At 41.2% G+C, this 20,068-nt stretch overlaps 1 protein-coding gene across 6 annotated transcripts in view; it reads right to left on the minus strand.

Annotated features, from left to right (window-relative positions):
* SMOC1 (SPARC related modular calcium binding 1) overlaps positions 1-20,068 on the minus strand; it is a 124,516-nt gene that overhangs the window by 81,651 nt on the left and 22,797 nt on the right. For 5 of the 6 annotated variants that reach the window (XM_085224939.1, XM_085224941.1, XM_085224937.1 and 2 more), the window contains exon 2: positions 1,502-1,673. In XM_085224939.1, the coding sequence (XP_085081065.1) occupies positions 1,502-1,673 (172 nt within the window). Of the gene's footprint in view, positions 1-1,501; positions 1,674-14,949; positions 15,204-20,068 lie in introns of those variants that run through there. The other variant, XM_085224943.1, reaches the window with a different exon arrangement.

Here is a 20,068-nt window from a genome sequence, read left to right on the forward strand (position 1 = left end):
AGGAGGAATGAAGGCTGTTCAGCATGAACACAGTGCTCCACTGCCAGTGGTAGAATGTGCTCAAGAACTACTGGTGCTATTCCCTTATTGAGAATACAAGATACAGACCTGTAGTTAGACACACCTGTTTTGCAGCTGTCTGCATTTGCAAGAACAATGATCTCTACGCACAAGCAGAGGCCATACTCCCACCATGACTAGAAGAATAAAGTACTTTTCTATAGCAGCGCCAGCAAAGTTAAACATAATAGTTAAAAGATTATTTCTACTTCCCAGGGATTCTCTGAAATGTTAGACAGTGGGCTAAAAGCAAGACTTGCAATTATCAAACATTACCATGTTATTAGGTGGCTGTGCAGTGAAACAGGGTAATGGGAAAAGGGAAAGGAGAATACAAGCAGTTTCAGCCAGCTAAACATTTCAGTTATCTAAGTGTGCAAAAAGGAAAAGTATACTTCACCTGTTCTTAAGAGAACAAATATAGTTATTTCCCTTGTGATGGGAGCCCTTGCAATCATGATAGACTGTACAGTTTTGCAATCAGCATTTTCGTCATTTCCAGAAACAGAAGTTTTTGCACACAGCTGTACCACATTACAGATCTTATGTTTTAAATGACTGAACAGTGCCAGTTCATGCGCCAGTTTCAGTGTGGAATTGGGGTTTTCTTTTCTCTTTATTTAAGCCACTCTGCTTTAGGAGAGAAGCTGCCATAAAAGAACCCAGCAGTGCTAAGAAAAATCATAAAAGTAAGCCTTTTTCAACCATTTATCTTTCCACAGGGATTCTAATGAGTTTCTCCTGTCACTTTAACCAATTGCTAAAAACATCTGTGCCATCTGCCCTGAGACAACTGTGCTCTCAGAAAATGCACTCGACGATTTTTCACTTCACTGCAGAAGTAAACCATTTGTGTGACAAGACACCAACATTCCTAAAATAAAAAGTTGCAGCTTTATCTCTATGCTACGCAGAAGAAATGCTGAATTGAGAGAAAGACAATATCCTCACTAAGTAAAGGTGTAATGGCAGAAGACACGCAAAAACATGCATGCATTCTGTCTTTTTATTTAGCTCAGTACAGAAATGGTGAAAAGGTCCTTTTTCAGGCTTGCACATCATCTAATGTGCGTACATGTTCTTCCTCACTCCACACTCCTATTGCCCAAAGGTATCCCAGTTTCTCTCTGGTGCAGTAGCAAGGAAAATCTCCTGGAGGATCTGATTTTGCATTTTCACGAGTCAGCTCATTTTACTCCACAGACACGCATTTGGGGCCTTCTTCTCTGGTGTCTCTGAATCCTTTGACCTCTTTCATTGATTATTCCACTAGTTCTTACCCCCCATCACCTACATCCCAGTTTCAGATATCCATGCCCTCGTTGATGCATTATTTCAATCAGTTTTTACTCTCAGTGCATGGTAACAAACTCAAGCAAGTAGTCTGTCAGTGGGCAGGACTGCCATTCACCCCCCCCAAAAGGGTTTGAAATCCACCTACCTTTGCACCGGCCACGATGTGTCACACTCAGGCTTGACTCCCGGCACTTGGCTCGCTGGTAGTCACACATGGACTCATACGTTCTGCCATCGGAGGCACAGAGTGGTTTGGACTGGGACCTGGAGCAATGCAGGTTACACTGAGGGTCTCTGTCACGGTCACTTATTAAAAACTGAAGAGAACAAGAAAAAAAAAGGGAGGGAGAGTGGGAGGAAAAAATTAGTTTTGTTTAGCTTCCCAAAACACAGCACAGCACACTGTTTTTCTGACAATGGCAATATAGTCTATAATGCAGTTTATGCTGTCTACCGAAGTTGACTTTGCTTGAAGGGAACTTAAAATGAAACACATACATTTTTTTTATTTTTTTATTTTTTAAGGGTCTTTGCCATTCTATTTTCTTTAATAGAAGGGAAATATTACTCACTCTGCCTCACCTCTGAAAACACAAGACGTGCAAAGCCAAACATAACCCACACGGGAAGGGCAATACTGAGTCACATCAGCCCAGCTTGCCCAGTACCCTGACACAAACAGCATCTCGTACGAGACAACTTTAGTCAGAGTGCAAGAAATCCATCACCAAAGATGGAGGAACCCAAACAACCTATCAAGATTGGCCCTTGTAGGTGAACCACGGATCTGGCCAGCTTTATATCACCAGTTATTTGCTTATTAAAGCATTACTTATATCACTGGCAGATCCTGCCTGCAGTAGCATAGACCTGCACACTCACAAGGCCACATTTTGCTGCTTCCCCGTGTCACCAGCTGACAATCTAACTGCAAACTACATGAAAAACTACTTCCCAAAGAAGATTTGAATTTGCCACCTTTCTGAATGTCTCTTCTTTCCAAGAATGTAATGCAGATGCAGCCTATTTTTCTACATGCATGTGGCACTCCTTTCTCATCAGTCTCTCAGCACAGAAATCCCAGCATCCCAAGTCCTCACCCTAATGTCCTCCACACCACATCACTGCTGTTTCCCTTCCCTGAAGTCAGCCTAGTTTCTGCCTTACATTTTGGAGACAGTGAAAGCCACAATGCACATAAGGACAAGCTCTCCCCTTCCATCAACTTGCTCCCTGCAAAGCCCAACTACTGGTGATGGGTTACCATTATATCCCCAGCTGCACTCCAATCAGTCTGCAGCAAAACCAGGTTTCTTTTCCAAGTTCATGCTGCCTTCCCAGGGATTATTATTTGTCTTTCCATCATTACTGGCCTAGAGTTTCATCAGAACAATGTAGCGGCAGCCCTTTTCACTGCCTTGTTTAGTGGTTAGATAGTCTGATCCTCACTTCTTCCCCAAACCCAACTATCTGCTCACAGCAGACTTTAAATGAATGCCATGAGGATTAAGCAAGGAAAAAGGATGGGAAGTTAAACCTGTCTTGCACTTCCCCTTCCTAAGCTCCATCTCTAAAGCCTCTCTCGAGGCCGAGGGAACCAGAGCTGCTCTCAGACACATCACGGTCCCAGCATGCTGTCAAAGCACTTAAGAGCTCTGCAGTTTGGACCTGGCTGGCAAGTGGGCACTGACTGACACCATGCTTGCATGCACAAAGCCACGCTCTCCAAGTGTGTTGATAGCTGGATGCCTTACAGGGAAGTGTGAGTCACTACCATAATCACCTTGGTGTTACAGTTGCCTACAAAGCTGTCTGCTCCATGCTTTGAGGTTAAAGCTGCTGAAAAAACATTGCCTGAAGCCTAGTTTGGGATGGTTTTTAACCACTCCAGCAATGTGCATCTCAGAAATTTGTTTTTTGACATTTAAAAAAAAAAATTCTTTGCTCTCATTCTCCCTCTCAATTAAGCAAGATGAAAAACAATTGAGAAATTGAATATTTTCATATGAAAACATATTAGCTCTATACTGGTCGGTCTTTTGAAGACTCATGTGTTACTAAGAACCCTATTAAAATCTGACAGCTGGGAAAAGTAAGCAAGGTCTGCACTTGTTTTAACTTGGGTGGGGCAAACTTTTTTTTTCTTCCCAATTCTCATCTGTCAGAGATTTGCCAAAATTTGTAACAGCAGAGTTTTTTAAATGTTTTTGTTCCCTTTCTGCAACGCTTTCTATAACCTGGCAACACCTGTTCCAAATGGGAAATTGGAAAATTTAAACCTGAAGGCAATTTTAAATGGTTTATAGAGACCTGGACTAGACTATAAAAACACTGTAAAACCAGACCAGATTTTTGCCCAGTTCTTGTCTACCAGAAGCTAGCTTGAAATTACTCTGGTACAGCCATGTTTTTCTGTAGCTCCTGAGGTGCAAAGATCCCCAGTGTCTCTAAACATACACCAACAGGCAGCAGACCGGTGATGCTGAAGCGTCCTCCCAGTGTGTAATGTCAGAGATGGTGAAAGACTTGCAAAGCTTTTCAGCTGTCTATGCAAACAGACTTTAAAAACAGAAGTGCCTGACAGCATAGCATGGTACTCATGCTGTGGTTAAGCGTTCAGTTAAACACAGATGCCACTCTGCTTCAGAAGGATAGGCATATTTGTCATTTATCATGACTCTGAGGGTTTGAGCTACCAGCATGAAGTCACTTTTGCAAACTTCTTGCGTCAGAAACTGAGTTCCATGTACCAGAGCTATCCAGAGGAGCACCAAAAAACAGAACGCTAGTTTCCACCATCAAACCATATCGCAAACATATTGAAAACTCACCTAAGCCTCCTGCTGCCTGCGCCACAATACTTGACAGAGGGCCTTATGGGACAGGACTGCTTCTGCTCCCAGAGAGGGCATGGATGAGAAACACAAAGCCCTTCTCAGGCAGCCAAAACAAATGAGCTGAAACTAGGCTATGGAACAGCTTTCCATGGGTGCCTCCTCACAGAGGGATGGGAAGGAACAGCTTGACATTGATTAATTACAAGGGCCTGAGGAAACATGCAGAGTGCCCCAATGCAGTCTCTATGAAGTTCTTGCCTACCCAAATGAAGCCAAGAACCACCTAAAAAAATATATATATCAAAGCCTTTTTAGCTTTTATAATTTGGATTACAGCAGGGAGCCCACACAGCATGTTAGGTGCTTTCCAGGCACTGAAGATGCCACACCTGCCTTGCCAAAAAAGCTTATGGTTTATGTAGCTGCACAAGATGGTGCTTGTTTTGTTCGACTAGATTTTAATAGCTAAGTTTGCATTAACTTCCAGAAGGATCCAGGATTGTGCCTATCTGATCAGGGTCCACGTGAGCAGCTAGAACTGCCAGCAAGGCTGCATCCCCTGCAGGCACTCCTAAAGGCTCAAACCCACCCCTGTCAGGACATCTGCTCCACCATGGCTCTGAGCCCTCACTTCTGCTTGTCAGCTTCCAGATAACAAAACGGCGACTCTTTATCCATCATTTCTAGAGGTGCTCATGTAACACAAGCAATCATCAACACAGTCCATCCACAAATACTTCAGGTAACAGTTATCTTGAGTGCTCATCCCCTCCCAGCACACGCAGGATGTTTTCTTTCCAGCATTTTGCCTCTCCAAGAATGCTCCTTTGTTAGCAGCCTCAGCAATGTACAGCAGAAAAATGCTTGGATGAATGCTGAAATATGCATGCCCATCTGGGGAAGGGAACAAATGGGAGAGCACTCAAATCTATCACTGTCACAGCTAGGACTACAATTCACAAGTTCCTTGTTTCCAGTCCTTCCTCCCCGCTCTGAGTCAGCAGGATGCAGCTCCCAGAGAGCCCTTGCTGCAACAGGAGGCACCACCAGGACAGGGAAGGCCACGAGCAAGGCAGACATGCTGCCCACAAGGCCTGGCCACCAACCCCATGGCATCACTACAGCAGCCCTGCAAATCTCTGCTCCCTTCAGAGAGGAGATTAGGTATCAGGCTTTTCACACAGACTGTCCTATAACTCTTGAATCTAGAATCAAAGTCCTAACAGCCTTGGGGCTCCCACACAAACAACGGGATGTTCAGCACACGTGGAGGTAATACTGGGTGCTGTATACACACACAGACACACCATGTAAGCAGTTCTGCACTCAGGGAAAAAGTAACCCTGCAAAAAAATGTGCAGCACTAGCCATTCCAAAGCCTCACCCAGAAAGAATAGGGAAATCATTATCTTAGCTCTGAGATTTCTTGAAGCCTCTTCTCGATACCCGTGTTCTCATTTCCTTCAGATCAGATGACATCCAAAATAAATGAAGTGTTACTGGGCTTATCAGTACTTTTCTCTCTTCCCCTTCCCTCCAAGGGAGAAGAACTATTAGAAGCAGAAGCAAAAACAAAACAAACAGCAATAACAAAACCCACAAAAACTAGTGGAAGAATCTATTTTCTAGGAAAATGTTGTAACTGACTGTATTTAAATGGTATTTGTTAAACATAGACTCTATACTAAAATTAGCATAAGTAACATTAGAATGAGGCAACAATACTTACATTTGCACAGTATTTGCTTACATTAAAGGATCCTGCTCTGTTCCTACACCAATCAGTTTGAGAGTCCCTGCTCTAAAGAGTTCACTGCAGTTCTCAGAGCATCGTTTCATGTCAAATGCTGTATCTGTATAAGGACATAAACCTCCTCCTTTAGCAAATACATTTACACAGGTGCTTGCAGAAACCACTTCCCAAACTACTTTCTGCTTCTTCAGACTTGAAAAGAAAAAGGAAAGATAAGAGGTCAAAATAAAGTTAACTTTGCCAACAAAGCATATCTGTTCTTTTTCTCCACACCTCAACACCACTGCTGACAAACAACAAACACTGATTAAAGGGTTTTTAATGCTTGTGAAGGAAAGCAGACTCCCTGCAGCTGCACAGCAGCTGGGAACACTTGTGTTATTTAGCTGAGAGAGGTCTGACCCCACAAGTGAAAATGAGCTTGGTGGTCACTCATTCTATTCACCATCTGGGTACATTATAAGCACAAACAGAACAGAACAGCACAGCCCTTTGTGATAGGGGTGGCAAGAAATGGCCGTGGCGCAAAGCACTTTAGCAAAGTTTCAAGGAAAAGAGGGAGCAAAGGACACAAGTGACAGGAACGTGAGAAACTGGACGTCTATTAAAAAGCAAATCTAAAAGACAAGTGTCCACTGCAGATCAAACCAGAGGTGCCTCAGCTGGTTAGCAGCTTTGTTTCACAGCAGTAGTGCAGGCTGCTGCCTAAATTAATGAGGAGTAAAGAGATAGAGGAAACAGAATACGCAATGCCCTATTCCAGTTTTGGCAGACTTCAAGTTTAAAGACCCTCTAGAATATACCTTTGGAAAAAGCGATCAATCTAGGTGTGCAGTCACCCATTTGTCTAAGCACTCAGACTGGCCTGTCTTAAGTACAAATGAGCCAGTCCTTCCCAGAGAGAATTCCCCAGGAAAACCATACCATTTTATACATTAGAAGAGACTATAAACTTCTGGACATTTTTGTTGTTGTTGGAAAGCATCATTTCAACATTTCCTAGTTTTAACCTTACAGATTTATGCCTTGGTTTCAAGCTCCAAACTGGTGCAACCCAACCATACTGGAGAAAGAACTGGAGCCAAGTCCCTGTTTTAATCATGGCTAGACTTTAAGCCTCATGGCAGGCTGCCTATAGGGCCCAAGAACTTAACTCCAGCTACAAGTTTGGGATCTCAGCCAGGTTTCCTGCCATGGAACCTAGCAGCCCTCAAAGGTGTCAATGACCCTGCTCTAAGCCAGAGAATCAAAACGTTTGGCATTCGCCTTAAACACAGAAAGAAAACCTGAAAGCCTATGAAACTCTGGCAGGGATGGGACCATCACGATTTGCAGTATTCCCCATGTGCATGTAGATGTCAGCCAGCCAGAGCCACCACAGCTCCAAGTAGCTTCAGCCTAAGATCTTATCTAGCAGAAAAAAAGCAAGAACTTTCAAAGGCAGTTTCCTGCAAAAACAGCTGCGTACTGTGGTGGTAAGAAAGATAAGTTGATTTTAATATTCCCTTTTTGGAAATATGTACTTCACTTTCATCCAGACAGATAAGGTTTTAAACCCAAGTTTCTCAATGATCTACATCTCAGTAAGTTCCAGACTCTGAATGGGTACTTTCTGCCTCCTTACAGTTTCATACCTCAACTTAAGGCATTCCCAACAAATTTTAAAAGGGCCCTGCTCCATTCTCAGACAGGTAGGACTTAAGAGAAGGACACTGCAGCACTTTTATTCCTTGAATCATCCCACCTACAAAGAGTTCTAGCCTAAGCTAAAGCACCACTTATGTTTCAACCCCAGGCCCCCAGCTGTGCAAACAAGAATGAGTTCAAAGCACACAGCCTGTGTGCTTGAGGATGGTGAATGCTGGGCAAACATACGTGATCAAACCACAAAGCAGACAAACTTTGTATGTATTTGTAGGAGTTCAATTAAAGACAGTTTTTTCCCTTTACAGGTTGGAAATCTTGTTTTTGCAGTCATTCACCCTCTCCCTCAATTTTTATTCTGTGCAAGCCCTCACAAGGAAGGAGAGAGCTCAAGCATCGTGCTTCATCTGCTAGAAGACTTCTAGCTATGGAAATAATACTTTGGTCTGGGGAGTCTGCTTGTGAAGAAAGTATGTTGCAGAAGCTGTACTGTGTTTGTAGAAGATGAGGGACTAGAGCCAAGGAAGTTTTCTAAGGGCTCGCCTACAATAAATAGCTGAGTAGAAAAGCCTCAGAATCTGACGAGTTCCAGAAAAGCTATACTGAGTTTTTTGTTTTTTAGGTTGTTGTTTTGCAGGGGGTGGCTGTGCATGTTTTTCTTGTTTCTGTTGTTTGTTTGGTTTTGCCTTCAGAAATAAAACAAGGAAAAGACATTACAGCATGAGAGTAAATTTTTAAAGCAGTCTCTTTGGCTATCAAGGTGCAAGCTTATGCAGTAAGTAGAATTGTTTAACTAAAGTTCATTTGTGGGAAGGAAAATGCCACATACTAAGACATAAAGAAGTTCATTTAAGCTTTTTAAATAATCCTTTCCTCTTTACAGAATTTTTTAAAAAGATGATACAGGTATGTGTATAAAGTCCCTTCAGTTTGATAAACATCTAGCTTGTTGCAGCATATTAGATCAGTAGTTAGATCACAGATCAGTATGCTGATCAATTGCAGGAAAACAAATCTCTAGAACATAATGCTTGAACAGAAGTTTTTATTTTAAAATTCTAACATGATTTCTGAACCTTCCTAGTTTGGCAATATTAAAGTAGAATCTGATTTAATTCCTTTGAAATAACATTACTTCAGCTTCTGTCAAAGCTCACGCTCATAGTCAGATTATTCTTGTAGCCAAGATGACACGCAAGCCTAGAACAAATTTGAGATTAAATTTAATTTGTCAAACACATTGACAAGAGGAGGTATGTTTAACTTGGACTAGCTTCTTCTCGTTAGCAGTGCTACTATATATAACATTGAACCAGATAGAAAATCCAGATGTTTGCATAGTCAAGCAATGAATTTTTTGTCCCAAAGGAAACAATGGCAAATCTTCCATTGACTTAAAGGTGGAATGTTGTCTTTAATAAATTGTATTGTTTAATAATCTGTATTAGTCTGTCTGGTTTAGGAGTCGTCTTCTGCCTAACTCAAAAACAAAAGCAGACTTCAAAACATCAATCTGTACAACTTATGCCAAGTTAGCCTCCTTTTAGGAGCCATACCCCCTACTTTAGTTTGTCATAATGATAGCTGAGGCTGTTCTTTTCCCCAGCAAGTACAGCAGGATTGTAACTTTGTGCTGTCACTAGAAAGTGAAAAGTTAACTATTCTACTGTAAAAGGGTATAGAATCTCAAGTCTCAGGAAAGCAGCAGAATAGAAGTTGTATAGTTAAATAGAGGGCAGTTTCTCAAGTAAGATTTTTGTGGAAAGCATTCCCTGTCCTTACACAGGAAAGTTTTTGTGCCTTAAACCACTGAATAGGCTCCTCATGATCTGGAGCAAATTCTCTTGCTTTTGGACTCTCCTGAATCAAGTAGGAGACTCAAGTACATGCTTTCTTACCCTTCACCATACAACAAACCACATCAGCTTCAGAGTTTGCAGAGTTCTGGTGATTAAACTTCCCATGTAGGTGCAGAAAGTAGCTATGAACGAATACTTTCCTGAGCTCATTTTCCCCGCCAGTAGAAATGGCTACAGTTAGCCCTAGCAATACCCTTTTTGCCATTTGAAAGAGCTGGGATTACTGCGGACAGAATAAGCAAGCTGAGAAAGACAGAAGTTCACCTAATTAGATCCAGCTGTATATTCCATAGTACTCCTCCTCTCTGTCTATATTTACTTCCTTCCCAATAATTCCATTAGAATCTTTGTGGGACCGATTACTGCTCAAGAACAAGTGTGAGACCCTTCTCTTGAACTTGTCTCAAAAATACTAATGGGAGTTTCCCCAACATTACTTTTCACCACATTGTACTGAACAGTGCAACTCTTCTTCCTTGTTCCAAACTTGTTTCAAAGAGTAGAGGATTCTTCACTTCAAATAAGTTTCCTACATACATCTGTTCTGTGCTGTAAGGGTGCACATTAACTGCAAGCATGTCTGATTATAACCAATTTTTTTTGAAGCACTCTTAAATGAACAATCTATGTGAAGTAAAAGCAGTCCAAGTTTCCATCAGTAGCCTGCCAGCTACAAATGACTTCTCTTTCAATCCGAAAGTCCTTAAAATTTGTCTGCATCACCTGATATCAAGTCATTCAAATCCTTCTCTTAAGCAGTCTCATACTAAACTAAAAGTACTTTCCCTTTCCTTCCTCAGTGTTATTGCTAATCAAGCAGGGCACCTATTCTAAATTGAGTTTCTCAATCAGCTGATAAGCTTTCTAAATATCCCAAATTGGCAAAACAAGAAAAATAGCCACTATCCAGTCTTTACCACTGCCAGTCTCACTTCAGTGACTAGCCATATGTATTACACGTTATAATTGTAAACAAGACAGGTGTATATAGAGAATTACAATCCCTGAAAGTACTCTACTCTGCTAGCAGATCATCACATGAGAAGAAGTGAGGCTTAACTAGTTTTACAGGCACAGCTTGATAGCCATATCTTTAGAGTTAAGCACAAATGAAAACATAATTATACAAGGGTACTGTAAGAAATACAGTTTTGTTCTTGTAGATTTTCCAGGATTGAGAATGCCACCCATTAAAACTCCACAGCCCTACATGTTTCAGTTCTTCTTAAATCAGTTCTCCTATAACACTGAAAGAGGCATTCAAATTGAAGTTGGCATCCAGCCTCCATTATAGTTATTGTTACTGCTGCCAACAGCAGAATCAAGACACAGATATTAGAAATAGCTGAGCTCATTAGTTCAAAAGCCAGCGAGGGCTGGCTGCCCATCAATAGAGGTACACTAACTGAATGCCAGATCTGGCATTCCATTGCACGGGAGGGATATTGAAAAAGAAGGTACCGTGAACATTAAAAGATTTTACTTTCGTTATCTACATGTACCTTCATATTATCCAAAAGCCATGAAGAACCAAACTCATTGAAAAGTGGCTGTATCAAGAGGCTCGCCACATTCCATTTGACTTTATACTCACTATCATCAACACTCCAGGATCAATGCTTCTGAAGCTCTCTTACTACTTTTGCCTGGGAAAGTAACTATACTGACATATCTCCTTCCACAGAAGGCCTACTTCTGCACCTGGGTTCTCACCCAACAGTTACACAGATTAATAAAGGAGGTCGCCCTTATTTACTCCAGTTCTCCTCTAAAGTATCAAAACTAGTGAAACTGAAGAAAAGAAAGAGGAACATCACCTTCTTAATTATAGAATATCATGTTTTTGTATTAAATACAGAGCAGCTCATTTTGTCAGCACTATGAAAGGAATATTTTTCTCAGATTTATGACCAGCCTTGTTCCAGAGTTCTCAAAGAGATTTTCTCCTAGTATCTTTAGAGGCTGTCTCATTCCCTGACCTTCAGCCGATGGATTAAGAAACAAGTAAAGATACAATCCCAGCAAAAGTACTAACTGTTCAGTGAATAGCTATGATGTCCTCTTTGTTCCTCCTATGAAGCACTGCAGTAGTTACATCCACAGTCCAATCACACAGGCAGTCCAATCACATTTAGCAGTCTTAACTCTTCCTTAAGCAGATCAGCATAGAGTCCTCAGAATAGTCCTCCAGTAGGGTGCTTTTGTCGTTGTAAGGCTCCTGCCTTTCACCTTTTAACACTTACTGCTCCAAGTGCCAAATCTATCTCAGTGAATTCTATACTGACGTAAACAGATGCATTCATCGAATACAGGGTTTAAATTCACAATAAAATAGTCCTGTTTACCAAGAAAAGAAATATGCCAGCCAGGAATTTAAAGCAAGAGGGAAAGAACTGGGAAAGGATGTATGAAAGAGAACTGAAACTCCTGTAAAAAGTCAGAAAAAAAAAAATAAAATTCTTTCCCCTAACTCCCTAAGGAAAAGAGTCATCATTTTGTTTCTTCATTCTGCATCTCTGTTTGCATTGTATTTTACAGTGTTTACAACATTTCTCATCTTTCCTCCTACATTTAAACCAAATGCTTCCTTCAGTTGTGTAGGGGGCAACCACCAGCAGAGTTTAGCCCTCTGCTCTGTATGAATAATGGTGGAAAATACTTCCTTGGCCTGTCAGTCAAAACTTCTTGGCACAGCACAGGCAGTAGCAGAGAAGCTTTCCCCATTGCTGAAGTCTTTCTGGACCACAGATGGAAGAACTTGCTATGAGTGAAAGGCACAGGGCACAAACTTCAATTTTGCCAGTATGAAGATTTAATTATTTGTTCTCACCTCAAAAATATTACTTAACACGACCATCTAAATATACAATAAACTTTCCATAACAGAACAAGATGTACTAGCTGCTTCAACTAGGAGTTGAAAAAGCTACAAGAGACAGTTCTAAGATAAAACACTTATGCTAGGCAAAAAACAAAGGATCCTCATTAGCTTTAATTCCATCATCTGCTGTCATCAGCAGACAACCTTCAGGAATGTGTTAATGTACACAATGAGTAAATTATTTTTTTTTTTTATTCATTTCTGCAGACAGGATTCCTTTACAGTTACACATGTCTCTCATCAGAGTTGCAGCAGTAACTTAGATGCTGATCATAAACTTGAAGAAATTAAAAACAAATCACACATTAGTATAGCTATTGTACTGCTGCTTACTGCACACCAGACAATGCCATTTCAAACTGGCAAATTGTTAGCATGCAAGGTTTTCTATCCTATTCAAGTATAGGGTTTATATACTTTTTGAAAGCTTTGGAGCAAGATGCCAGTGACCAGATGGGATTCACGCAAGAATGCTTAGAAAGCTGGCAGAGATGATTGTCAAGCCACTTTCTACCATCTATCAATGTTTCCGCTGAACTGGGGAGGTCCCAGAGGGTCAGAGGCTTGCCAACATAACTCCCTTCTACAAGAAGGGTTGTATGGAGGATCCGGGGAACTACTGGCCTGTCAGCCTGACCTCAGTACCCGGAAAGGTTATGAAGCAGATCATTGTGAGGGAAATCAGATGGTATGCACAGGACAACCAAGGGGTCAGGCCTAGCTAACGTGGGTTCATGAAAGTTAGGTCCTACTTGACCAAGCTGATCTCCCTCTATGATCGAGTCACCTGCCTGGTGGATGATGCAAAGACTGTTGATGTAGTCTACCTAGACTCCAGCAAAACCTTTGACACTGTCTCCCACAATTTTCTCCAGGAGAAGCTTGCAGCCCAAGGCTTAGACAGGTACACTCTTCGCTAGGTAAAAAAATTGTCTAGATAAGCTGGATCCAGTGTGTGGTGGTGAATGGAATTCAAACCAGCTGGCAACTGGTCAGAGTGGTACTTCCCAGGTCAGTAATGGGGCCTGTCTTGTTAAATATCTTCATTGATGACCTGGATGGTAGAATTGAGTGTACCCTCAGTAAATTTGCAGCATGAGAGTAAGAAGGCCCTACAGAGCGATCTGGACAGACTGGATCATTGAACTGAGGCCAGTGGGATGAAGTTCAGAAAGTCCAAGTGCTGGGTCCTGCACTTCGGCCTCATCAACCCCAGGCAACACAACAGGCTTGGGGCAGAGTGGCTGAAAGATTGTGCGGAAGAAATGGACTTAGGGGCATTGATTAACATTCAGTTAAACATGAGCCAGCAGTGTATCCAGGTAGCCAAGAAGCTTAATGACATCCTGGCTTGTATCAGAAACAGGTTACCATCAGAAACAGAGAAGTGATCCTCCTGTACACAGCTCTGGTGAGGCCAGACCTCAAGTACCCTGCCCAGTTTGAGGTCCCTCACTACAAGAAAGACACTGAGGCGCCACAGCATGTCCAAAGAAGGGCAATGAAGCTGGTGAGAGGTCTGGAGCACAAGTCTTATGAGGAGTAGCTGAGGGAACTGCAATTGCTTGGTTCAGAGAAAAGGAAGCTCAGCAGAAACCTTATAGCTCCCTACAGCTATCTGAATGGATGCTGTAGCAAGGTGGAGGTCAGCCTCTTATCCCAGATAACAGTGATAGGCTAAAGGGAATGGTCCTCAGTTGTGCCAGGGGAAGTTCAGGTTGGATATTAGAAAGAAAATTCTTCTCTGAAAGAGTGGACAGGCTCTAGCATGGGCTGCCAAGGGAAGTGGTTGAGTCACCGTCCCTGGAGGTGTTCAAGAAATGCTAAGATGTTGTATTGAGGGCCAGTGGGGAAATACTGGTGGTAGGTGAACAGAATTACTAGATGATCTTAGAGGTCTTTTCCAACTTCGGCAATTCCATGATACTGAGCTATTAAGAATTGTTTATATTTCATTAGCTTGACACTCTGTTCACATAAGTTAAGAACATTTCCAGTACTGAAGAGACAAATGTGGTTTGTAAAATGTTTCAAACAACAGCCTTCTCAAAGACATCTACAAGAGTCATCGCTAACCTGTGAGCATTGCAGCTCTAAGACTCCTGAGTTGATAATATATAGAAGAGACAGCAAAGATAGCAGAAAGCAGAAGCATTTACAGGTGTCTTTATGCTGCACTAGGTCATTTATGAGCTTCCACACTAAGATATAACATTCCTTTTCCATCATATTGCATTCCTTTCCCTCACCCCACTATGTTATACATATACTTAATCCCCACATCCAAGCAGAACGACATTAGAGAGTGACTGATCTTCATACAGGCTATTCACTCTCTCAGTTTGACAGCATTTTTACATTTTTATACTATGGAATTGTTTATTTTAGTATCTGTTTGCTTTCAGCTTAGAGGAAAGGTTGATTCCAGAGACACTGAACTATTTTTCACACTTAGGTGGGGAGCTGCAGAATGCTTATGAAGATTCCTTTCTGCCAGTGACAGACTTAATTTCCTTGCTTTCTGCAGAACTAAGTTTTAGAGCATTTCAAGTTGACTCTTAAATACAAGGGCTGTACTAGGATCCTCACAGTCAAAAGCTGTCCAGGCTAGGGGTGTACCTTCAAACAAGAGCTCTTCCAGCCAGGGCTGTCAGCTTCTCATAGAAGTAGCCACATCTAGTCCAAATTCACGTGGAACTCCCAAGGTTAACTTTCCTCCAATCAATTGCACTCACTGGGGTTCTGGAAGTGCTCAGCTAACTTTGTGCTAATGATTTGTGTCTCCAATGAAAGCTTAAAAAAAAAAAAAAAAAAAAAAAGAAAAGCAAACACACACATACAAAAAAACCCACTACTAATGTACATATTGGTCTATTTCTGCTGCCTGCTTCCCTGAAGGGAGTAGGGTATCAGTCTTAATATAAGCAAATATGAAACCTTTGCACAATAAATCCTTGACACACATAATTGGCAAGATTGCTGCACTCTCTCATCTTCCTTTTCAGGGCATGTTATTGAGAAAGCTATGGCAAAACAGCTGTGGCTTTATCTGGATTCCTCAGATTTTCTGGATCTCTTTCAGTCTGGTCTAAGACCTGGCCTCAGTACAAACACATACTCAGGCTCACTGGTTGGACTTCTCAAAGTGGACAAAGACCAAAGTTACATTTTTAGTTGACAGACTTAAAGCAGCATATGACACCAGCTGCTGCATACACTTTTTTCTTGTGACTTCTTTGAACTGTGAAGAATAATTAGTGCTCCTGTCACCACCACACCTGGAAGAGCATCGGGAGTTTCCTCTGCGTAAGGGAGAACAGATTTCTTTCTTCACACCTCCTAGAACATATGAAGCTGGTGGGTCTGATCTCACCTGAAGGAGTTTGCTTTTCTGATCCCAAAGATTAAAGTCACTCTTCTCATTTGGAGAGTATGCCCCACCTTGCCAACAGCCTGGACTGTGCCCTATACAAAGATGAACCCAGAAAGAACAAAGTGGCACCAGTAGAAATGTTTAGAAGAAGCAGGACTGGCTTTGTCTCTGAATATCATAAAAGAAGGGTAGGCTACTTACTGCTCAGGTGATACTGCACTGCTTGAGATATAGCAGGCAAACTAGTACATTAGCAGAGAACAAGGGAGATGAAGTATCTCTCATCCCTTCTGCTATCTGCCTATAGCCACCCATCTATTAATTACAGGATGACTTCCTTCTCATCTAAGCGAGTAAGACACTAGAAAATCATGCTCCATCACCCTGCTCAAAAGTAAGCCTCAGGAGAGCTCTAGGCACTACAGCTATGAAGTACTGCAGACGCTAGCTGAGAGAGACAAAGACCCAGTCTGTGACTGTAGTCATCCACACCCCCAAAAAGGCCTTGTCTGTGATATTTAAATAGCCTCAAGTCAGGTGGCGGTAGCATCCAGGGCAACTAGCTTTCTGGGGATTTCTGGCTGAAGAGTAGCTTGTTATGGTGGGAGTTCAGGGAGGGAGGAAAGTGAAAAACAAACAAAAGTTACATATTTTCCTCTCCCCTCCCCTCAGCTCAGCAACCTTTCCAGGATGAACTGTTACCTTAGACAGCAGCTGTCTTCACAAACATGTTGAGTCACATATACTTCTTACAAGTTTTTTGGTCCAATATCAGGAGAAGATAATTGGAGGGAGAAATCAAGTTTTGAAATTAATCCAGCAAGATTTAGCCATACAAACAGGAAGGAAAGAATTAGCAAAACTCACTTTTATATTGCTTGACAAGACTCCAGGCAAATTCTAGATCAGTTTAGTTCTTAAAACATCTGTTTTAAGAAATTGAACGGATAGTCACATAAAAATTGGTTTTTGGTGGACAAGAAATAATTGCATACTTGGCCTAGCTGTAAGATTTTACTGACCCTTGAAAACTGAAATATGATATAGATACTGGCATGACTGGAACGGCCTGCTTATTAATGTCTATTCTGACTTGCAAGTCACACATTTCTGTACTCAAGCCTTGTATCCAGATCCTCCCAGGTTCTATCTCTTGGCCATTGCTCCTCCTCAGTTTCAACCTTCTAGATTCAGACAGGTCCTACACATTTAAATCAGCTTTCTTCCAGTACCTTCTCAGAAAATACTGAAATATTTGGGAAAACATTAAAGCAGAGAAGAGCCATGTCTGCTCCTCCCCTCAAAGAATGCAAGCTCTTGTGCACAGAATGACCAATCCCATAACTGCCTTTGAAAGTTTTTTTATTAGCAGTTATATTTGCATCTTAGAGATATAAATATCGTTACCAGCTCATGCATCAAGCATCTTCTTACCAGGTTTAATTGCATGCCAACCTGCTGGTTCATTTCCATCCCTCCTTATTGTTCCAGCTTCTCCTCTCTGATTCAGAACTTAAGCAGCTTCCTAGATCTTCCCTCTCATCCCACTTAGAAACCCATACTACTTCATTAGCCAGTTTTTCATTCAGAATGCAAATAGGAAGAGGAAATTATTATCCAGACTCTCAAAAGCTGTAATTGTACTCAGTAATCCATCTCTATCACTTGATATAATTTCAATCACCAATCTTCTTTTACCAGTTACAGTTCAATTACTTGAGCTGTATATTTTAGCCAGCATTTTGTTTTGTTTTTACAAGACTCTGAATCTAGGCTATAGAGAAGTAAGTCAGAAGTAAGCCAGTCCAATGTTGTCCAGTTTTTGAACCATCGTACTGGAAGAAAAATTGTGGGCCCAGAAAACAGATTTGATTTTCATTATATTTCTGTGACAGGACAAAGTCTGAATAGCTTTGTCTCTTTTCTCTAACAAGCCTCTGGGTATCACCTAGCGTTGGCCACTTGACAGGGTAGCAGCAGCTCAGTTTCATGCAAAGATTTCTTAGAAGCACCACAAAATACAGTTACATTTGAGTATCAAGACAGTGACAAAAAAGCATTAGCACTGCCTGAAAAAAAAAAAAAAAAAAAAAAAAGAAGTAAGCAAATTATCCTTAAGAAAATACAAAACGTCTGAAAACAACAGCAAGTTGTCCTGTAGAGAATTCATTTTTGGATTCAGCTACTTTTCTTGCTTACTCAAAAACTGCTAAGAGTAGAGGTATGTTACAGCTCACACAGGACTAGGACTTCTTGCAGTTCCCAAGCCTGGCTGTGAAGCCTCTGCCAAGGAGCTTTCTTCTTCCCTCTCCCCCCACCACTGGAATTTCCTCATTTCTCAACGAAGCCCAACATAAACTTCTTAGAAAAGTTTGCAGGGTAATTTAGTCATCATTAATCCCTAGGTAAAAGGGAGGGAAAGTTTCAATAGGTAAAGCCAGAGCCAGATTTTGAACACCTGTGAGCAAGGTTTAAGGGAGGGAAGGTCTAAAGTTTGCACGCAAAGAGGCTGACAGAAATCTTTGGCTCCAGCAGGCAAATTCATATAACTTGCTTATTTAATCATTCTCCATGTCTGTGCCCAGAATTTGATTCTGTCAGAAGATGAAGACTGCCTCAGAGCAGAGATCTTCAGCTGAACTTTTTTCTTAAAAGAGAGTCACTTAAAGTGCTCTAAATCGGGTGAATCTGAGGTTTGCAAGAAACAGATGGTCTTCTACACAGAAACATTCATGAGAAATCCTCAAACAAGACCTGAGCATATCATTAACCATGGAAAGAAGTTTCTTCAGAACTACCAAAAATGTAAGTATGAGTCCATAAAAATCTGCTTCTGAATGAATTCCTAAAGATCAGTAAACAAAGCTGGAGAGATGCTTAGCAATGCAACTAGTCACCCTGAATCACAGGTTATCAAGGACTAATGACAATGGCTCTAACATTTTTTACTCAAATCTGTCCTCTCAGCTGAGCAGCTCTGAATGCATGTAATGCTTCAGATGGCTAAATACTTTATTTAAAAACAAACAAACAAACAAAAAAAAAACATTCAGCTTGAAGTGACACAGGCCCAAGAAACAGAAACATTAAAAAATACAGAAATAGTATACCTGCAGAAACTCAGTATAAGCAGTATGAATTTAGGGAGATGTCAATTTGTTTGAAAGACATTGTACTAATGTGGCCTTCAAATGATAATTTACTTATGGGACCTGAACATTCTGCAAAATTATGGCAATCTGATGTCAGCATTTCTATCCAGAAAGGAGCTCTTATAAAATACTTACCGCAAATCAAAGCGACAGCAATGTTGTTCCTTCTCCAGAACACCACCCTACAAAAATAGGGTTCTAAAAGACCGCTTTTAAGCTCAACAATCAGAAGGTTGCTTGTTATAGGAAAGTCAGCAGCTAGTCTTTGCAGCATTTTACAGTTGGACCATATTGTTCAAGAGGCAGTAATTCACCCAGATTGATAGGCGCATAGCAGGTATGTATCAATAACAAGTAAAACACACACCAAGAAGTGTTAATAGTTAATCCTGTTTTCCCCTCCATCTTTTTTTCTACTTAAGCAGAAGTGTATTTTAACAGGATAAGCAGCTTAAGATAAACAATGCTTTCAGATAAAGTTCTTCCCATGCAACACTAAGCAGCTTAGGCACAAAGGTACCATTACTGGTTTGGGACAGCTCTACTGCTGCTGTCAGTTCCATGGGACAGCTTCACAACTAGATGATCTACACTGAACTGCTCACCTCCATCTCAGCAGTTGTTAGCCAGTGCACCTCAATCAAAGAGGGCCAACATGCACAGTAACAGCTATCCAAGGCAGTTGTACCAAGATGAATTAATGCAGGCAATGCATGGATAGAGGCCTACCTAGCTATACTTCAGTCTTCCTGTGATTTCTAATCAGCGTCTTGTCCCCAGGTATCTTACTCTATTTCCCATTTATAATTATTCCTTCAGCACAACTGTATTTTCTGATAAAGTTTGCAACTCTCAGGCTTACACCAGTTCTCTTCCTCCCCGTAATACAGATCAGCAGTACTGAACAGCACTGAACATTGCTCTTCCCACTCACACAGCCTCGTTTCACCAAGTGGAATAGAGGATGCATAAACACAAGCAATCTGTCACAGCACAAATACTCTAAGTTTTTGCATTGCAGAACTATCACAAAAAGCCTGTTTAAATTCACCTAACAAACAATTTATCATGGGCTCCTACAATATATCTCCTTTAGACCTATTGAGCTGCACATTTGCATTACCTTTAAACTACGTCCATGTGCACAAAGGATATTGTTTACCATAGAGAAAATGCTTTCAATTTTTGTAGAGTCAGGTATTAGAGAACAAAA

Source organism: Meleagris gallopavo, chromosome 5 (genome assembly GCF_905368555.1).
Source record: "Meleagris gallopavo chromosome 5, MGAL_WU_HG_1.1, whole genome shotgun sequence".
NCBI lineage: Eukaryota > Metazoa > Chordata > Aves > Galliformes > Phasianidae > Meleagris > Meleagris gallopavo.